This window comes from Entelurus aequoreus, linkage group LG03 (genome assembly GCF_033978785.1).
Source record: "Entelurus aequoreus isolate RoL-2023_Sb linkage group LG03, RoL_Eaeq_v1.1, whole genome shotgun sequence".
Classification (NCBI taxonomy): Eukaryota; Metazoa; Chordata; class Actinopteri; order Syngnathiformes; family Syngnathidae; genus Entelurus; species Entelurus aequoreus.
In genome coordinates, this window is record NC_084733.1 from 79266174 (window position 1) to 79284697 (window position 18524).

General features: G+C 41.6%; 1 protein-coding gene across 2 annotated transcripts in view; it reads right to left on the bottom strand.

The window, feature by feature from the left end:
• The window catches only part of smc1b (structural maintenance of chromosomes 1B), a 39230-nt gene that overhangs the window by 14116 nt on the left and 6590 nt on the right, over positions 1–18524 (bottom strand). For both annotated transcript variants that reach the window (XM_062042854.1, XM_062042853.1), the window contains exons 4-14: positions 16491–16694; positions 16087–16325; positions 13837–14095; positions 13519–13659; positions 12656–12738; positions 10722–10929; positions 9434–9619; positions 9179–9358; positions 8891–9037; positions 4140–4277; positions 1113–1229 (exon numbers count right to left, since the gene is read on the bottom strand). In XM_062042854.1, coding sequence (XP_061898838.1) covers positions 1113–1229; positions 4140–4277; positions 8891–9037; positions 9179–9358; positions 9434–9619; positions 10722–10929; positions 12656–12738; positions 13519–13659; positions 13837–14095; positions 16087–16325; positions 16491–16694 — 1902 coding nt within the window. The remainder of the gene's footprint in view (positions 1–1112; positions 1230–4139; positions 4278–8890; positions 9038–9178; positions 9359–9433; positions 9620–10721; positions 10930–12655; positions 12739–13518; positions 13660–13836; positions 14096–16086; positions 16326–16490; positions 16695–18524) is intronic.

Below are 18524 nucleotides of genomic sequence, written 5' to 3' on the forward strand. Positions count from 1 at the left end.
AGTCCACATTTCAAATTGTTTTTGGAACGATGAGGTGGCGACTTGTCCAGGGTGTACCCCGCCTACCGCCCGAATGCAGCTGAGATAGGCTACAGCGACCCCCCGCTACCCCAAAAGGGACAAGCGGTAGAAAATGGATGGATGGATGTAAACTGTGGACGTCGACCAAAGACGAAAAGAACCATCCGGATTGTTATAGGTGCAAAGTTCAAAAGCCAGCATCTGTGATGGTATGGGGGTGTATTAGTGCCCAAGGCATGTGTAACTTACACATCTGTGAAGGCAGCATTAATGCTGAAAGGTACATACAGGTTTTGGAGCAACATATGTTGCCATCCAAGCAACGTCTTTTTCATGGACACCCCTGCTTATTTCAGCAAGACAATGCCAAGCCACATTCTGCAATGTGTTACAACAGCGTGGCTTCATAGTAAAAGAGTGCGGGTACTAGACTGGCCTGCCTGTAATCCAGACCTGTCTCCCATTGAAATTGTGTGCAGCATTAGGAAGCGTAAAATGTGACAACGGAGACCCCGGACTACAAAAAGATCGCTACTTTGGTGAACTGCTTTGACTAGTTACTGTTTGTACAAACTATGCGGTGAATTATTTGTAATTGCTGACTTTCATGTCAATTCTGTCGTCTCAATTGTTGGATATGGACGTTTAATTCTTACATCACTAAAGAGAGTAAGAGCAATGATGTTGTGAATGTTCAAAATTAATGAGATTGATGAAGTCATGTGATCTCCCACTATTATCTATTGTTGTCTACTGATTAGCAAAACATACACACATTATTTTTACTCTATATTAATTTTACTGTGTTTACAAACAAGTTAAAAAGACGGCTGTTAAGTTTTTATTTTTCCACCAGTCTCTCTTCCGGCCGGTATATGCTGGCGTCATGTCACGTATTTAAAGTGTCTTTTTTTGAGAACATCCTTACTTTTATTAAACTGATATTTTGAGCAAAATTATTTGAAAAATCAGACTAATTAGTGCATGGAATCATACTGACTAATATACTGTATAGGAATGTGAAGGCAATAATGGCTAATCTGTTGATTCCAGCACTTCCGTCACACTGTGTTGGGTTGAAGGTGTTGTACCTGTTTAATCTGGTCTCGGAGGTCCTTCATGGCAGATTCTCTTGCTACCACACTCTCCAGCTGCATCTGAATCTCTGAGTCCAGATTTGCCAGTTCGCTTTCCATACGAGAAATGTCCTGAAATTGTACAGCATTTTCATTGCGATCATTAATCAGACATCTGAAAGAAGTAATGTAATAGGGGACACATCCAATAACATCCCAAAAGAGCTCAGATTAGGGCTACACGATTATGACCCAAATAATAATAATGACTATTTGTTATCAATTTTGAAATCACTAGTTATCAACGACCATTAATCATTTTGTTAGGTAAAACAACAGATAGAAACAACAGGTCGACAATTTACTTGCATTAATGTGGTCTCCGGAGGTTGGAGGAGGCCCGTCGTGAATGTGACGTCATCATGTAATTTAAAATGAAATAGTCTAATAATAGGGCTAAATATCCATGCTGTATATTTAATGACAAATATTTGTGTTATTGTTCATTATTAGTGTTAACGTTTCATCTTTTCCTTATTACACGATGCCTTCCGCTTTATTCATCCATTTTTGATGTTTTTTTCAGGGCCATTTAAAAAACAGCCACGTATCAAGGGTGGCCTGCGCAACATCAATTGGACACCCACACCTGACCCAATCCAGTTGGACTCAAACTTTTGCACATAAGAATGGCCATAAAGAAAAAAATTATGTTGATATGTGATAAAATTGTACGTATACATATGAAAAAAAAATTATATAAATATAGAGTCGTGGTCAAACGTTTACATACACTTGTAAAGAACATAATATCATGTTTGTCTTGAGTTTCCAATAATTTCTAAAACTCAATTTTTTTGTGATAGAGTGATTGGAGCACATACTTGTTTGTCACAAAAAACATTCATGACGTTTGGTTCTTTTATGAATTTATTATGGGTCTACTGAACATGTGATCAAATCTGCTGGGTCAAAAGTATACATACAGCAATGTTAATATTTGGTTACATGTCCCTTGGCAAGTTTCACTGCAATAAGGCGCTTTTGGTAGCCATCCACAAGCTTCTGGCAAGCTTCTGCTTAAATTTTTGACAAAATTGGTGCAGTTCAGCAAAATTTGTTGGTTTTCTGACATGGACTTGTTTCTTCAGCATTGTCCACACGTTTAAGTCAGGACTTTGGGAAGGCCATTCTAAAACCTTAATTCTAGCCTGAGTTAGCTATTCCTTTACCACTTTTGACGTGAGTTTGGGGTCATTGTCCTGTTGAACACCCGACTGTGCAACACCCACTGAACTTTCCTCCAGAAGGTCTTATCTTTGTCAATGTGATGTCAAATGAAACAACAATTTAGCTGTTTGGCCACAATACCCAGCGATATGTTTGGAGGAGAAAAGGTGAGGCCTTTAATCCCAGGACCACCACACCTACCGTCAAGCATGGTGGTGGTAGTATTATGCTCTGGGCCTGTTTTGCTGCCAATAGAACTGGTGCTTTACAGAGAGTAAATGGGACAATGAAAAAGGAGGATTACCTCAAAATTCTTCAGGACAACCTAAAATCATCAGCCTGGTGATTGGGTCTTGGGCGCAGTTGGGTGTTCCAACAGGACAATGACCCCAAACACACGTCAAAAGTGGTAATAATAAAAAAAACTCATAGAAAATGGATGGATGGATAAAAGAACCAAATCTCATGAATGTTTTTTGTGATCAACAAATATGTGCTCCAATCACTCTTTCACAAAAAAATAAGAGTTGTATAAATTATTGGAAACTAAAGACAGCCCTGACATAATGTTCTTTACAAGTGTATGTAAACTTTTGACCACGACTGTATATACAGTATATATATATATATATATATATATATATATATATATATATATATATATATATATATATATATATATATATATATATATATATATATATATATATATATATATATATATATGTATATATATATATATATATATATATATATATATATATATATATATATATATATATATATATATATATATATATATATATATATATATATATGTGTGTGTGTGTATACATATATACAGCTGCACAATGGTGGAAAAAAGGGTACATCCTGGACAAGTCGCCACCTTATAAATCATCACCCAGAAAATATATCTGAAGCTGCCTTCTACTTCTCATAAAGTAAAAGTTGAGACTCAAGTGAACATTATTGTTTTACACTTGATATTTTGTTGTCCCTTTAAAGACACTCAACTGTAAATTATTTTTTTAATTATTTGCTTGAAACAGTGGATTTTCCTGAACTTTTTTCTGCACTTTAAAATACATGTTTGTAGTAATAAATATGATGAGAACATTTGAGCATTGTGTTTGTATTTAATTACAGTAAGTGTGTTTGTCATAAACATTCCTGACACTTTTACACACTATACAAAGTCCTTTTTTAGACATATATTTCAACCCTATATATATATATATATATATATATATATATATATATATATATATATATATATATATATATATATATATATATATATATATATATATGTGTGTGTAATATATGTATGTATATATATATATATATATATATATATATATATATATATATATATATATATATATATATATATATATATATATATATATATATATATATATACATATATATATATATATATATATGTATGTATATATGTATCCGTCAACCAGCAGACCACTCAGAGCCACAGCTTGTACTTCCGAACCAACACTTTTTTTCTGATGTTTGTTTGCCAGAAAAATACAAGGAGATCGCTACACTCCTGCATACACCTGATAGATGGAAATAATGCTGTTTTTTGGACATGTGATAGCCCTGTCATATATGGTTAGGAAAAATCAACAGGCAAAGTTTGTCAAATCAACCTTCGTTTGAGTCTTTCTTACCTTTCATATAAAAAAATAATTGATATTTAACTAGATTATTAGTATTTGTTAGGAAAAAAATTTGCATTCCTCTAATATAGTATGGAAAATATATTTCAAAAAGTAAATTCTGTGATCATACCCCTTGGCATTTAGGGATGTTTTTCTTCAAAAGGTTATCCAGCTCAATTTTGGAGTATTTGAGGCGGACCTGAACCCCCTGAGTCTCAGCAACAATCTGCTTCAGGTCTGACTCCCTCCTCTTGAGCCTCATCAGATCCTGAAACACAGCAGACATAGTTCATCCTTCTGGTGTGACATAGAGCTGGGCGATAAAGTGATAACAATATCAACCGCAAAATAACTTTTCCTTAGTAAAAATACGAGACAATTTCGACAGAGGGATGGACTGACCTCTCCAGTTTAGGCTGGCCGAGTCGGTAACAAACTCAGCAAGTTCACTGCAACTTGACTTGGAGAAAAGGAGACAACCTTGTCTTGCAACATGCATACTTTATTATAACTTTTAGCAACAAATCTGGGGTCTGCAGCCTTTGCAGTGTGCATTTGCAAGGGGCTGCCGTCATTGCGTTTCTGAATAAAAGAGTTCATTCTGACCGTCCGACTGTCTTCCAACTTTATTCTTGCATTGCCGCACATATCAAAGTCCACACAGGCCCCCACATTGGCTGTCCAAGGCTATGCCTGTACCAATGGTGTTTGTGTTTTCTTTAAAAACGTTCAAACGTTTACTTGGTCAGACTTTTAGTTTGAAATACAGCTTGTATCCTCACACATATTATTGGTATGTTGTACAAGTCATGTTCAACCCCTGACAGAAAATACATATTTAAAAGGGTTTTATTATACAAAACCAACTTTTCTTAGCTATTGGTACCTGTTCTGTGCATTAGGGATTCCCATAAATCCCGAAAATGTGAAATTAAACCATGTGTCATGTCTGTGTTCATGTTTTTGTTTGGCCATGTGCTGTTTTGTTTTTTGGACACTTCCTTAGTTCCTGGTTTCACTTCCTGGTTTTGTTTGTCACCATAGCAACCATTAGTTTCACCTGTTCCACGTTTGGACTCACACACACCTGTCTCACGTTTTCACAGTTAGTCACGCACCTGTTTTCACTTATCATGTCACTATATAGGCTTTTCTGTTTCTGTTGTTCGTCGTGGCGACACCACACATTCATGCCATGTTCACAGTTCCTTGTCACGTAAGTTTTTGTTTGTTTCATAGTCTAGTTTTTTACTTCCGCCTTTGTGCGCGCTTTTTGTTTTGTCATAGCCAAGTTTGTTACCTCCTCTGTGAGCGCCTTTTGTTTGTACCCTTTTGTTTGTACTTTGTAGTTTATAGTTATAATTAAACTATGTCTTTACCTGCACGCCACGTCCGTTCCAATTATTTTGCACCACGGGAGAGCAAACCACGCCTAAGACCAAGTCTTGACAGATGTCGCCAGCGTAAGAGCTCTCCCGCAAAAAATTTGGACAATTTTGATGAGGCAACGTGGGAGGTCCTCCGCGCGATGGAGGAAGAGACACTCCGCCATTCCCCCATGGACCGCAGGGATCTCATGTGGGGTCCGACCGGCAAACTGGTGCCGATCAGCTCCCTTTGGCCCGGGGACGTTGGCACGTCATCCCTGTCCCGGAAGCGGCGCTCCAGACCGAGGATGTCAGGGAAGGTGAGCGGACAGCACGCTGCGCTCCTGCAGGCTCCTCCCCCTCCGGGCGGAAATGGAAATCAGCCAGCCTGGCAGCTCAAGGAGCACTCCACAGACCTGGAGATTGTTTTCCCAAATTCTTTACCGGTTCAATCCAAGCCACCCAAATTCCATGCCCCGCCCCCCAGGACTCATGCCACGCCCAAGTCAGAATTTTTTTTTTCACCCACAAAAGCCCAGGTGGGGGGGAAAGAAAGACATTTTGGACAATTTAGAGGGGAGGATTCTGCCCTCCTCCTGAACCCCCTCCGCCCACCCCAAAAGACGGTTCCAGACCGCGGGGAGCGCGTCTGGTATCCGCTCCTTGAGGGGGGGGCTAGGGCTGGGAATTGTTCAGGTGGGGTGGCTCAGCATCGTCACGCCAAGCCACAGCCTCCAGCACGACCACAACCACCTGTCTTTCGACCTGCCAAGCCACAGCCACCAGCACGACCCCCACCACCAGTCTTTCGTCACGCCAAGACACAGCCTCCAGCACGACCCCCACCACCTGTCTTTCGACCTGCCAAGCCACAGCCACCAGCACGACCCCCACCACCAGTCTTTCGTCACGCCAAGACACAGCCTCCAGCACGACCCCCACCACCTGTCTTTCGACCTGCCAAGCCACAGCCACCAGCACGGCCACCACCACCAGTTTTTCGACCATGCCAAGATCTACCTGCTCCACGCCCAGCTCCACGCCAAGCGCCACCAGTACCTGCTCCACGTCAAGCGCCACCAGTACCTGCTCCACGTCAAGCGCCACCAGTACCTGCTCCACGCCAAGCGCCACCAGTACCTGCTCCACGTCAAGCGCCGCCAGTACCTGCTCCACGCCAAGCGCCGCCAGTACCTGCTCGCCGCCAAGTGCCGCCCGTGGCTGCCCCACGCCGCCAAGTGCCGCCCGTGGCTGCCCCACGCCGCCAAGTGCCGCCCGTGGCTGCTTCACGACGCCAAGTGCCGCCCGTGGCTGCCCCACGCCGCCAAGTGCCGCCCGTGGCTGCCCCACGCCGCCAAGTGCCGCCCGTGGCTGCCCCACGCCAAGACCAAAGCCAAGACCAAGACCCGCCAAGTGACCAAGACCAAGAACCGCCAAGTGACCAAGACCAAGAACCGCCAAGTGACCAAGAACCGCCAAGTGACCAAGACCAAGAACCGCCAAGTGACCAAGACCAAGAACCGCCAAGTGACCAAGACCAAGACCCGCCAAGTGACCAAGACCAAGACCCGCCAAGTGACCAAGACCAAGACCAAGTCCAAGCACCGCCACGCCAAGTCCAAGTCCAAGACCAACCATGTCAACACCAAGTCCAAGACCAACCATGCCAAGACCAAGACCCAGACCCTCGCCAAGACCAAGACCCTCGCCAAGACCAAGACCCTCGCCAAGTCCAAGACCAACACCCACGCTGCCAAGACCATGACCCACGCTGCCAAGACCAAGACCGCCAAGGCCAAGACCACCCACGCCAAGCTTCGCCGCCTGACGCACCACGCCAAGCTTCGCCGCCTGATGCACCACGCCAAGCTTCGCCGCCTGGCGCACCACGCCAAGCTTCGCCGCCTGACGCACCACGCCAAGCTTCGCCGCCTGCCACGTCAACGCGCCCACCTCCTCGTCGGCCAAGGATGTGGCCTTTCCATGGGCGTCCGCCACGCCAGGTGCGCCGACCTCCTCGTCTGCCACGAATGTGGCCATTCCCAGGTCGCCCACCTCGTCAGGTTCAGCGGCGGTCTACCCGCCGCCGCCACCTGACTCTGCCCCGGTGGATTCGGGGACACCTGGTCTGGCGACCCACCGCCATGTCCCCCTCCCCCCCTCCCATGACTCTTGATCCTGTTTTTTGTTTTTGGACATCTGGGATCTGTCCGTAAGGGGGGGGTTCTGTCATGTCTGTGTTCATGTTTTTGTTTGGCCATGTGCTGTTTTGTTTTTTGGACACTTCCTTAGTTCCTGGTTTCACTTCCTGGTTTTGTTTGTCACCATAGCAACCATTAGTTTCACCTGTTCCACGTTTGGACTCACACACACCTGTCTCACGTTTTCACAGTTAGTCACGCACCTGTTTTCACTTATCATGTCACTATATAGGCTTTTCTGTTTCTGTTGTTCGTCGTGGCGACACCACACATTCATGCCATGTTCACAGTTCCTTGTCACGTAAGTTTTTGTTTGTTTCATAGTCTAGTTTTTTACTTCCGCCTTTGTGCGCGCTTTTTGTTTTGTCATAGCCAAGTTTGTTACCTCCTCTGTGAGCGCCTTTTGTTTGTACCCTTTTGTTTGTACTTTGTAGTTTATAGTTATAATTAAACTATGTCTTTACCTGCACGCCACGTCCGTTCCAATTATTTTGCACCACGGGAGAGCAAACCACGCCTAAGACCAAGTCTTGACACCATGGAAGCCTAGCGAAGATATTTAAAGGAAATCTTGCCATCTTCCAAACTTGGTCCAAACGAGCCATTTGGAAATTAAGACTTTAGTGACATATTTTGCCCTTAGTTATATCTCCATATATGGTAGAGGTTTAACCGAAAAGCTTTGGCTAGATCCGCCATTTTTATTGAGTTGTAGTCAACAAGTTCCTTTTTTATTGTTATCCTCTTGTTGTGAGGCCGACTGACTTGTACTTGCACATGCATGTTAAAATCCTCTGCTGTTGCTATTTCTAATACAAAGTATGGTACAGTTCTAACTTATTAGTTACTTATAACTTATTATCAGTCTGTAGACCCCATATGGGCACGCTAAAACTACTGTACAATACAGCTGACAGGGTGGAGACGCAGTAAAAGTGGGCTTATCATAGAGGAGAACTTTGGCACGTAAATAAGACCGCTCACAAAGTGGGGCGTTCTGAAAAGAAGGTCAGAAAGTGGATTGAAGATGATTTGACTAGAGCATTAGAGCATTATTGTCGACCACAAGGAAGTGTTTTAAATGTAGACAAAAATCATAGGACCCCTTTTAATTTAAAAAAAATAACCTTGTGTTGTCTTCAGATCTCACTTATTAGTAATATAAGCATGCTAAGCATGACAAAAATAGTGGTTTTGTTTATATTGTGATAAATATCAATATTGACTGATAAAACATTGTGATATAACGTCTAGTGTGACATCATCCTCTTTAACAATGGATAAACAGGAAGCAGTAGTTCACATCGACTTACACGTAGTTCAGCACTCATTCGCTCCTTTCGTTCCTTAAGCTTGGTTACATCCTTCTCATCCCAGCAGCGAGCTTTGGCTTTCAAGTCACTGGAACCTCCTGAGATCACACCGGACTTTGCAAACAGGGTCCCATCCAGAGATACAGTCTAGAGGAAGCAGGTGTCATCAACATGTCTGCTATCAGTACAACCCATTATCCACATACGTCCAACCATTTCCTATACCGCTTGTCCTCATTAGGGTCACGTGTAAACTGGAGTCTTCCTGGTTCAATCTGAGGTCTTTACCTTAACGCGCTCCGTCCTGTCAAAAGCGACGCTCCTGGCCTCTTTAAGAGTCTCACACACCATTGCGTTGCCACAGACAAACTGCACCACTCTCCTTAACTGCGGAGCACTTGTGGTCACAACGTCCACCATCATCTTAGCACCTGACACATTCCTCAGTCGCTCATTCAGGGGACTCACCTGAACACACACCGCAGTGACGAGTCATGCAGATGTTTGCAGTCAAAGAACTGAATTATGCTTTGGGAGGCCTACATTCAAATAGTCAATGGGCAGGAAGGTCTCAGGATCAGCTCGCTCCTCCTTGAGGAAGCAGATGCAGTCGCGGGCCACCTTCTCTGTCGTCACCACAATAGCCTTTAAGTAGTGGCCAAACACCTTGGTGACGGCCAGCTGGTACTTCTTGTGGATGGGGCTGCACAGGTCACACAGGCGGCCATACTGGGACAAGATTCATGAAACATTAGTCCAATTTTACAGATGCAATAAAAGTACAGTGGCACCTGTGCTTTTGTTAACAGTGGAACCTAGAGTTATGAACATAACTGGTTCTTGAACAGTTTGTAAATTGAACAATTTGTATAGTGAAGCCAATTTTCTCCATAAGAAACAATGTAAACGTGAACAAAGTGTTCTATCCTCAACAGTTAAGGTGTGTACACTTTGAACACAATATAAAGTGCTATACAGTACTATATATCAAACAAACATAACAAGGAGGTGAGGAATTAACTATGTCTTCATTAACAAGCTAAAACAACAGCGACAAACTCAACACGCGCACACCCACACAGAAGTCAATTTGGTGCCCTCACAAATGATCAGAAATCACAAGAATCCTTGACTTTAACAATAATTTTGCTACAATATTAAACATTTAAAAAAAGTTAAATCTATCTACATCGGCAAAGGTGCAGCTCACCAGAGGAGAGTAAGGGGCACTGAAGGGGAGAGGAGAGGCGCTGTGTGTGTGAATGTGTGTTCTTGGAAGAGATGCCGCTGAATGAGAGGTAGTCTTCTGTTCCACTGTGAAATAAGTTTGCTTCTGTATTTTTTTTGCAGAAAAGTCAGTTCTCAACACAATTAAAAACTTGGTGTGTTATAAAGTTGGCTTTCTTAATCTCTTTGATACGAGCAAGCACAACATGGCTGCCAGCGGGACACAACATTAATGAATGGATATAAAGTGGACACCAAGACATGGTTCGCTTATGTAGGCATATTTGGCACGATCTAAGTAATAGAGGGGTTTGTAAACCGAGGTTCCACTGTAATCCATTCCAAAAGTTACAACAAAAATTTAATTTGACAAAAATACCAAAAGCAAAATTTACATTTTTCACAATCCCCCAAAATGATAACCGGGAAGGCGGCCTGGTTTCCTAGGCGCAATGTTTGGCCGCACGATAACCAAGACGATAGATGAAAACGGGGAAAATTTGCGTTATTATTTTTGTGAAAAAAATAAAATAAATCATCCAAAAAGTGGGTTGTATTGAAACTAAGGTACCACTGTAAGCACATCCATCTCTTCCACTTTTACCACAGATTCAGGGAAGAGCCTACGAAGCTTGTCCAGCATCTCTTTGCGCTGCAGCTGGTATTTGTTCTCCTGGTTTTCAAGGCCTGCGATGCGAAGCTCTTCTAGAACCTGGCCCAACTCCAGGTTGACCTCAGTACTGCGCTGGCGGCCATGCTGCAACTCTGCTTGCAAATGCTCTTCCTCCTGACGGGAGCGCTCAAGGGATGACCTACGGACATACAGTACAACAGTTTATAGACTATATGATGAATGGTCAAGTCTGTAGTAGGCAGCAGTTACATTGTTACTTTATTTGTGTCCAAGAGAACTGCACAGTTCTAGCAGCTTGATAAAGTATCCTCCTGGGAACCAGTGTCTTGTGCGGTGGACATTTGTGTTGAGCCTTGAAGGCCTACTGAAACCCACTACTACCGACCACGGAGTCTGATAGTTTATACATCAATGATGAAATCTTAACATTGCAACACATGCCAATACGGCCGGGTTAACTTATAAAGTGCAATTTTAAATTTCCCGCTAAACTTCCGGTTGAAAAACTCCTTTGGATATGACGTATGCGCGTGACGTAGCCAGTAAAACAGAGGTATGGCTCCCCCATTGAGGCCAATACAAAAAGCTCTGTTTTCATTTCCTAATTCCACAGTATTCTGGACATCTGTGTTGGTGAATCTTTTGCAATTTGTTTAATGAACAATGGAGATTGCAAAGAAGAAAGTTGTAGGTGGGATCGGAGTATTAGCGGCTGGCTGTAGCAACACAACAAGAGGACTTACTTGGATAGCAGACGCGCTAGCCGATGCTAGCCACCAACCGATGCTAGCCGCCAACCGCATCTGTGATCGGGTGAAGTCCTTCGTCGCGCCGTCGATCGCTGGAACGCAGGTGAGCACGGGTGTTGATGAGCAGATGAGGGCTGGCTGGCGTAGGTGGAGCGCTAATGTTTTTATCATAAATCTGTGAGGTCCGGTTGCTAAGTTAGCTTCAGCGTCGTTAGCAACAGCATTGTTAAGCTTTGCCAGGCTGAGAATTATTAACCGTGTAGTTACATGTACATGGTTTAATAGTATTGTTGATCTTCTGTCTATCCTTCCAGTCAGGGATTTATTTATTTTGTTTCTATCTGCATTTGAGCCAGATGCTATCACGTTAGCTCAGTAGCTAAAGAGCTTCGCCGATGTATTGTCATGGAGATAAAAGTCACTGTGAATGTCCATTTCGCGTTCTCGACTCTCATTTTCAAGAGGATATAGTATCCGAGGTGGTTTGAAAAACAAATCCGTGATCCACAATACAAAAAGGAGAGAGTGTGGAATCCAATGAGCCAGCTTGTACCTAAGTTACGGTAAGAGCGAAAAAAGATATGTCTTTCACTGCATTGTAGTCCGTCACTCTAACGTTCCTCATCCACAAATCTTTCATCCTCGCTCAAATTAATGGGGTAATCGTCGCTTTCTCAGTCCGAATCGCTCTAGCTGCGTTGAAAACAATAGGAAAATATGAGGAGGTGAACAACTGACTACGTCACGCTACTTCCGGTAGGGTCAAGGCTTTTTTTTTATCAGAGACCAAAAGTTGCGAACTTTATTGTCGTTGTTCTATACTAAATCCTTTCAGCAAAAATATGGCAATATCGCGAAATGATCAAGTATGACACATAGAATGGATCTGCTATCCCCGTTTAAATAAAAAAAATTCATTTCAGTAGGCCTTTAAAGGGGTTGTTGTTTTCTGAAATTTGTAACTAAAAAATAAATGCCTACTGCAGAGGACGCTGGATCTCAGGAGGTTAAACAGTACAATAAAATGTAAGCAAGCAGGTGAAATGTGATTAAAAAAACATAATAACAAAACAATTGAAAACAAAAAAACAGTTGATTTGTTCCAGTTTGTCAATTGTAAGCAAACATTTTATCAAAAGAAAAATTATGACGTACTTGCAGGTCTTGGTGTACTCCTCCAGCTTCTCTGCTCTACGAGTCAAATCCTCCAACTGAGACTTGTTGTTCTTGACGCCAGCCTACGGCAAACATTGTTCAAACGGCTTTCGGCCTCTGTTCCAAAATGTACCCACATCTCTTGGATAAGATGATGAGGTAAATTTTGGCATCTATTGTCTTAACTTTTGAATAATTAATTCAATGATAGACAAAAGTAAATAGATAATTTACATAGGGATGGGTATTGTTTACATTTTAACCAATACTGGTGCCAAATCGGTACTACCCAAAAAATTTACAGATTTATTTTAAAAACATTACCTTTTTACTTTCACAGAATAATGTGGCATGCAAGTTGAGCAGAATAGTCATTTAAATCAGGTGTGCATTATTAGAGAGATAATTATCGGAAAAAAACATTGATCTTTCATACATCAGCCATCTGAAACACCGGTGCTTACGACGGTGTTACTTGCACAATATCACTTCCAATCATTGGCTGAGTCTGCATTCACTAAGCATCTAAATCAGGGGTGTCAAAACTCATTTGCATTGAGGGCCACATCGCAGTAAAGGCTGCCCTTAGAGGGCTGCATGTAAAAATTAATATATTATTATCAATGTATGATTGCCTAATGATATTGTTACACAATTGCCTGTATGCATTTAATTATTGTTTTTTTATAACTTGCTTTGAAATCATAATCAGGTATTTATTTTGCACTAGAAGCTACTTTTTCTTTTGCTTGGCTACTACTTTACGTCTGCACAGGTGCTGTTTAAAGAACCAAGTTTCAGTACCCAATACCCATTCCTAGATGTGTGTGTTGTCCTATAGCCAGGAGAGTTAATGACGTTACCTCCCCTTCCTTCCTTTTGCGCTCGTCAAACTTCACCTTCTCGTAGTCCGCCTTCACTTCCCAGTGCAGCTTCTCGGCTTGCTGACCGAGCACTGCGCTCTGCCTCCTCGCAAGCTCTTTGAGGTTTTTGTAGCGCTCTTGCTGTGACACACAGCCATCAAAAACATGCGGAATATTGGACAACTTGCCTTACTTATGTATTTATGCACACAAGTTGTGATGAAACACTGGCTGTACAGTTAAAACTGTCTTAACAAAGGTGACTTGAGCCGGAAAGAGTGTCAATTCCCACTGTTTCCTAGGAGAAATAAAACCCACCTGCATCTCATCCAGCTCAATGTCCATCTCCTGGGACTGTTTCTGCTCCTGAAATTGATTCTCATAGATTATCCATGTTTTCTTCAGATCTGCTTTTTCCTGCTGGTTCTCAGCAATCTCCTGCTCCTTTAGAGCCAAGAGTTTCTGGCTCTTTTTCAGGGCACGTTTGAGCTCCTCTCTCTTCTTGAGCTGATGGGAGGAGCTGACCTTGGCTTTGATGAACTGAGACTGAGACTGGGCCAGGATGTGCTCCTGGGCGCTAGGAAACAGAGCCACACACTTTGTAATAATTTACACATCAAAGGTGCTACAATCAACATATCCCAGTTACGTATCTGAGTTACGTATGCTTCGCTAACTTTGTGTTATTTTGGAACAAGAAAATGTGTGGGTAGTGGCGGGGTGAGTTTCATTACTTTCGGGGTTGTCACAGCGAGTCGATCACATACCGTAAATTCAGGACTAAAAGCTGCTACTTTTTTCCCTACACTTTGAACCCGGCATATAAAATGGTTGATAGATTAATGTTTTTCTTTGCTGATGGCGATAATCCAAATACCGTAGTAAAAAAACAACAACAAGTGAATAATAATAATGGATTAGATTTATATAGCACTTTTCTGTCGACAAGATACTCAACCCATTATTCATACACTGAAATGGTGTTATTGTTTGTGCTATGGCGCCATCTTTTGGACGAGTTTAGTCACTGCAGGTGCAGCAGTGTCCTTCTATTTAGTGCTTTCAACTGGAAGTAGAAGTCCTGTTCAGTCTTCTTGCCGTCTATAGCGTTTCTACTCAAAACGATTCTTCATATCCTTCCAAGCAATGTTTGTAAGTTTTACAATATAACTGAAACAATTTTTACTTACTATACCGTCCCGTGTGTGATGTCTGTAAGAGTGTTTTCATTAGGGATGATGTTTGATAAGAAATTATCGAGTTCGAGCCTATTATCGAATCATCTTATCGAACCGATTCCTTGTCGATTCTCTTATCGAGTCCAGATAGATTGTTGTATATGGAAAAAACACAATATTTGGTTTAACAAATCACTTCACATTCTCTACTGCTCGCTACTATAGTATTACCATATCTGAGTTATTGTGCATAAATGTGGGGAAATAACTACAAATGTGCGCTACATTCGTTAACCGTGTTACAAAAAAATTAATTAGACTGATACATAATGTTGGATATAGAGAACATACAAACACTTTATTTATTGAGTCAAAAATATTAAAGTTCGATGATTTGGTAAAATTGCAAACAGCTAAAATTCTGTGGAATTAAATGATGGAATGGATGAAGTAAAGAAGTTAAACATTGTACTGATATGATCCAGTTTAAGAGGTTGTTCAAATGAATAGTGCTTACAAAGTACAAAGAAAAAGAATTATGAGAAATACTTTAAACCTTTTTGAAAATAAGATATTCTTCATCTCAGTATATTAATAATGACTGAATTAATTAATTACATATTACAAAACTGTTGTATATACTAATTCACAGATATTTTATTATAAAAAGGTCAGTAAATGATGTATATATTTGTATGAAGTGGGAAAGGGGTACGATTAAATAAGCTTTACTTCTTCCTACTCCTGTAAAGTGAAATGATATGAAACTGTGATGTATTATGATGAGGTCAGATCATGTTTTGTTTAGTTATGTTCTGTTAGTTTTGGACTTCCTTAGTTGTTTTGTGCACTTCGGGGGTTTGTTTTAGTCACCATGGTTATTTATGATTTTCACCTGCCTTGTACGCGCACCTGTTGCTCATCAGAGACTCTATTTAAGCCTGCCTTTTCCGGTCACTCGTCGTGGCTTCATTGTTTGCATTTGCAGCAGTTACGTTGGCATTCTGGTTTTCGAGCTCATGATTCCTGTGCTAAAGTTACCTTAGCTTCCAGTATTCCTGTGCTAAGTAAGTTTTTGCTTTAGCTTCTCGTGCGAACGGCACGCTTTCCTTTTGTTTCGTTCCTGTCTGTTGTAATGTGTATGATTTATGAGAAATAAATCATCTCCTAGCTGCACGCTTTCGTCCAGAGCCGTCAGTTTTCTCCTTGCCATTATCAGTAGCCAAAGACTTGACTTTGAGCTGTATTTGTTTACCAAGCAGACGTATGACGCGATAAACATTTAATTGACTTTTAAAGTGTAGCGTGTAGGAAACCGGTATGCCTCTGTACCCCCAAATAATATTATGAACTTCACTACTACTAAGGATGGAAAGATAATATACAATACCAGATTTCTTTCTCCATGTGCTGCTGCTCTCTGACAAGGTGCCCATGTTCCTTCTTGTGCGTTTTGACATTCTGCTCCCAGTCCAGCACAGAAGCATTCTGAGCAGAAGCAGCCTCCTGTTTGTCACTCAGAGTTTGCCTGGTGCTCTCAATGGCCTTCTCATTATGATAAAGCTCAGCTAGTCTCAACTGCAGACGCTTTTGGGCAAGTTCATCCACCAGAACCTGGTACTTTTGCGCCTAGGAAGGGGAAAACAATACAAAATAAATACAGCCTTATCAACAGGTTTCAAATCATTTTCTAATGTCAAATGCAAACACTGTGACAATTATTCCAGTACTTTTCTGGAATGCCCATAAGGTCGTACTTTGTCAAGTCAGAAAGGTTTGATGTTTTATGCTCACCTCTAACCTCTCCTCAAACACTTTCTTCTTTTCCCCGGAGACAGATTTCCTTTGGTTGAATTGAAACTGCGTGTCTTCCGTGGCTTTGTTGAGGGCTTCTTTTTTCTTGTTGTACTCTGCAATTAACTCGCTGGACTGACAGATGAACTCAAACATCTTGGTCCGCTCCTTGGGGTTCTTCAGCGCAATGGACTGCACTGCCCCCTGGTGACGAATATAGCCAGAAAATAATCGAACGTTTGTCATCATACTTCATGTGAGTCCTAGACATTGACCAATGTCTTTTTTCAGGGCCGATACTTAATATTAGTAACCTGATATTTGGAGCCAATAATCATTTGCAGTAAAAGTTTTTAAAATCAATCAATCAATCAATCAATGTTTATTTATATAACCCTAAATCACAAGTGTCTCAAAGGGCTGTACAAGCCACAACGATATCCTCGGTACAGAGCCCACATACGGGCAAGGAAAACTCACCCCAGTGGGACGTCAATGTGAATGACTATGAGAAACCTTGGAGAGGACCGCATATGTGGGTAACCCCCCACCCCCCTCTAGGGGAGACCGAAAGCAATGGATGTCGAGTGGGTCTGACATAATATTGTGAAAGTCCAACACATCAGCGAAAGTCCAGTCCATAGTGGGGCCAGCAGGGACCAACCCGAGTGGAGACGGGTCAGCAGCGTAGAGATGTCCCCATCTGATGGACAGGCTAGCGGTCCACCCCGGAGCAGAGTAGAAAAGAAAAGAAAAGAAACGGCAGATCAACTGGTCTAAAAAGGGAGTCTATTTAAAGGCTAGAGTATACAAATGAGTTTTAAGATGAGACTTAAATGCTTCTACTGAGGTAGTATCTCTAACTTTTACCGGGAGGGCATTCCATAGTATTGGAGCCCGAATAGAAAACGCTCTATAGCCCGCAGACTTTTTTGGGGCTCTGGGAATCACTAATAAGCCGGAGTTCTTTGAACGCAGATTTCTTGCCGGGACATATGGTACAATACAATCGTCAAGATAGGCAGGAGCTTGACCGTGTAGTATTTTATACGTAAGTAGTAAAACCTTAAAGTCGCATCTTAGGTGCACAGGAAGCCAGTGCAAGTGAGCCAGTATAGGCGTAATATGATCAAACTTTCTTGTTTTTGTCAAAAGTCTAGCAGCTGCATTTTGTACCATCTGTAATCTTTTAATGCTAGACATAGGGAGGCCCGAAAATAAAACGTTACAGTAATCGAGACGAGATGTAACGAACGCATGGATAGTATACATCAATTGACAGCTGGAAGTCTTTTAGTTGTTTTTTTAACATTATTTTTAGGAAACGTGGGACCAGTAGGAACATAATGTTATATGCGCCCCTATGTTGTGATAATTTAGCAGCAAAACAAATCGGGGATTTCACAAACACCTTTATTACATGTGTCAAAGAGGAGCATCGACATTTGCATTTCAAAATATGGCAAATCTCCTGGGAAAATTTGTAAAAATATGGGATTTTTCTATATCAAAATAACTTGCCATCTACTCCATTTTATAGCAGTTTATGGTTTTTATACATTGTAAGGGTTCCTCATGAGGAACCCTGAAAAATTGTGATTATTTAAATAAAAACAATTATGGGCTGCCTTCAAATATCTTATAGTTGAGACATTTTTCAAGCTGGCTGACATCAGTTCATCCTGGATGTCACAGAAAGTAGGAGAATGTGTGAGCTGCTGCTTGCTTTTCTTGACCCATATAATAATCTCCTATTTGTCAAGATATTTACACAGATTTTTGGCAGAGATATTTTTTTCTGTCAACTTAATGTCCATCCATCTCTGTCGTGTTATTTTATTGATCACGGTACATGAAACTCCGCACGCTCCTTTAATGAGCCCATGCTCTGGGTGTTGCGGAGGCTTGTCCGCTCCAGTAGCCAAAACAAACAAAACAAAATTGGGAAGACCTCAGAAAAAAGGACTCATTTCTAAAAAATAAACTGTCAGATATCAACACGTATTTGGGGAGAATAATTGACAATGGAAGTAT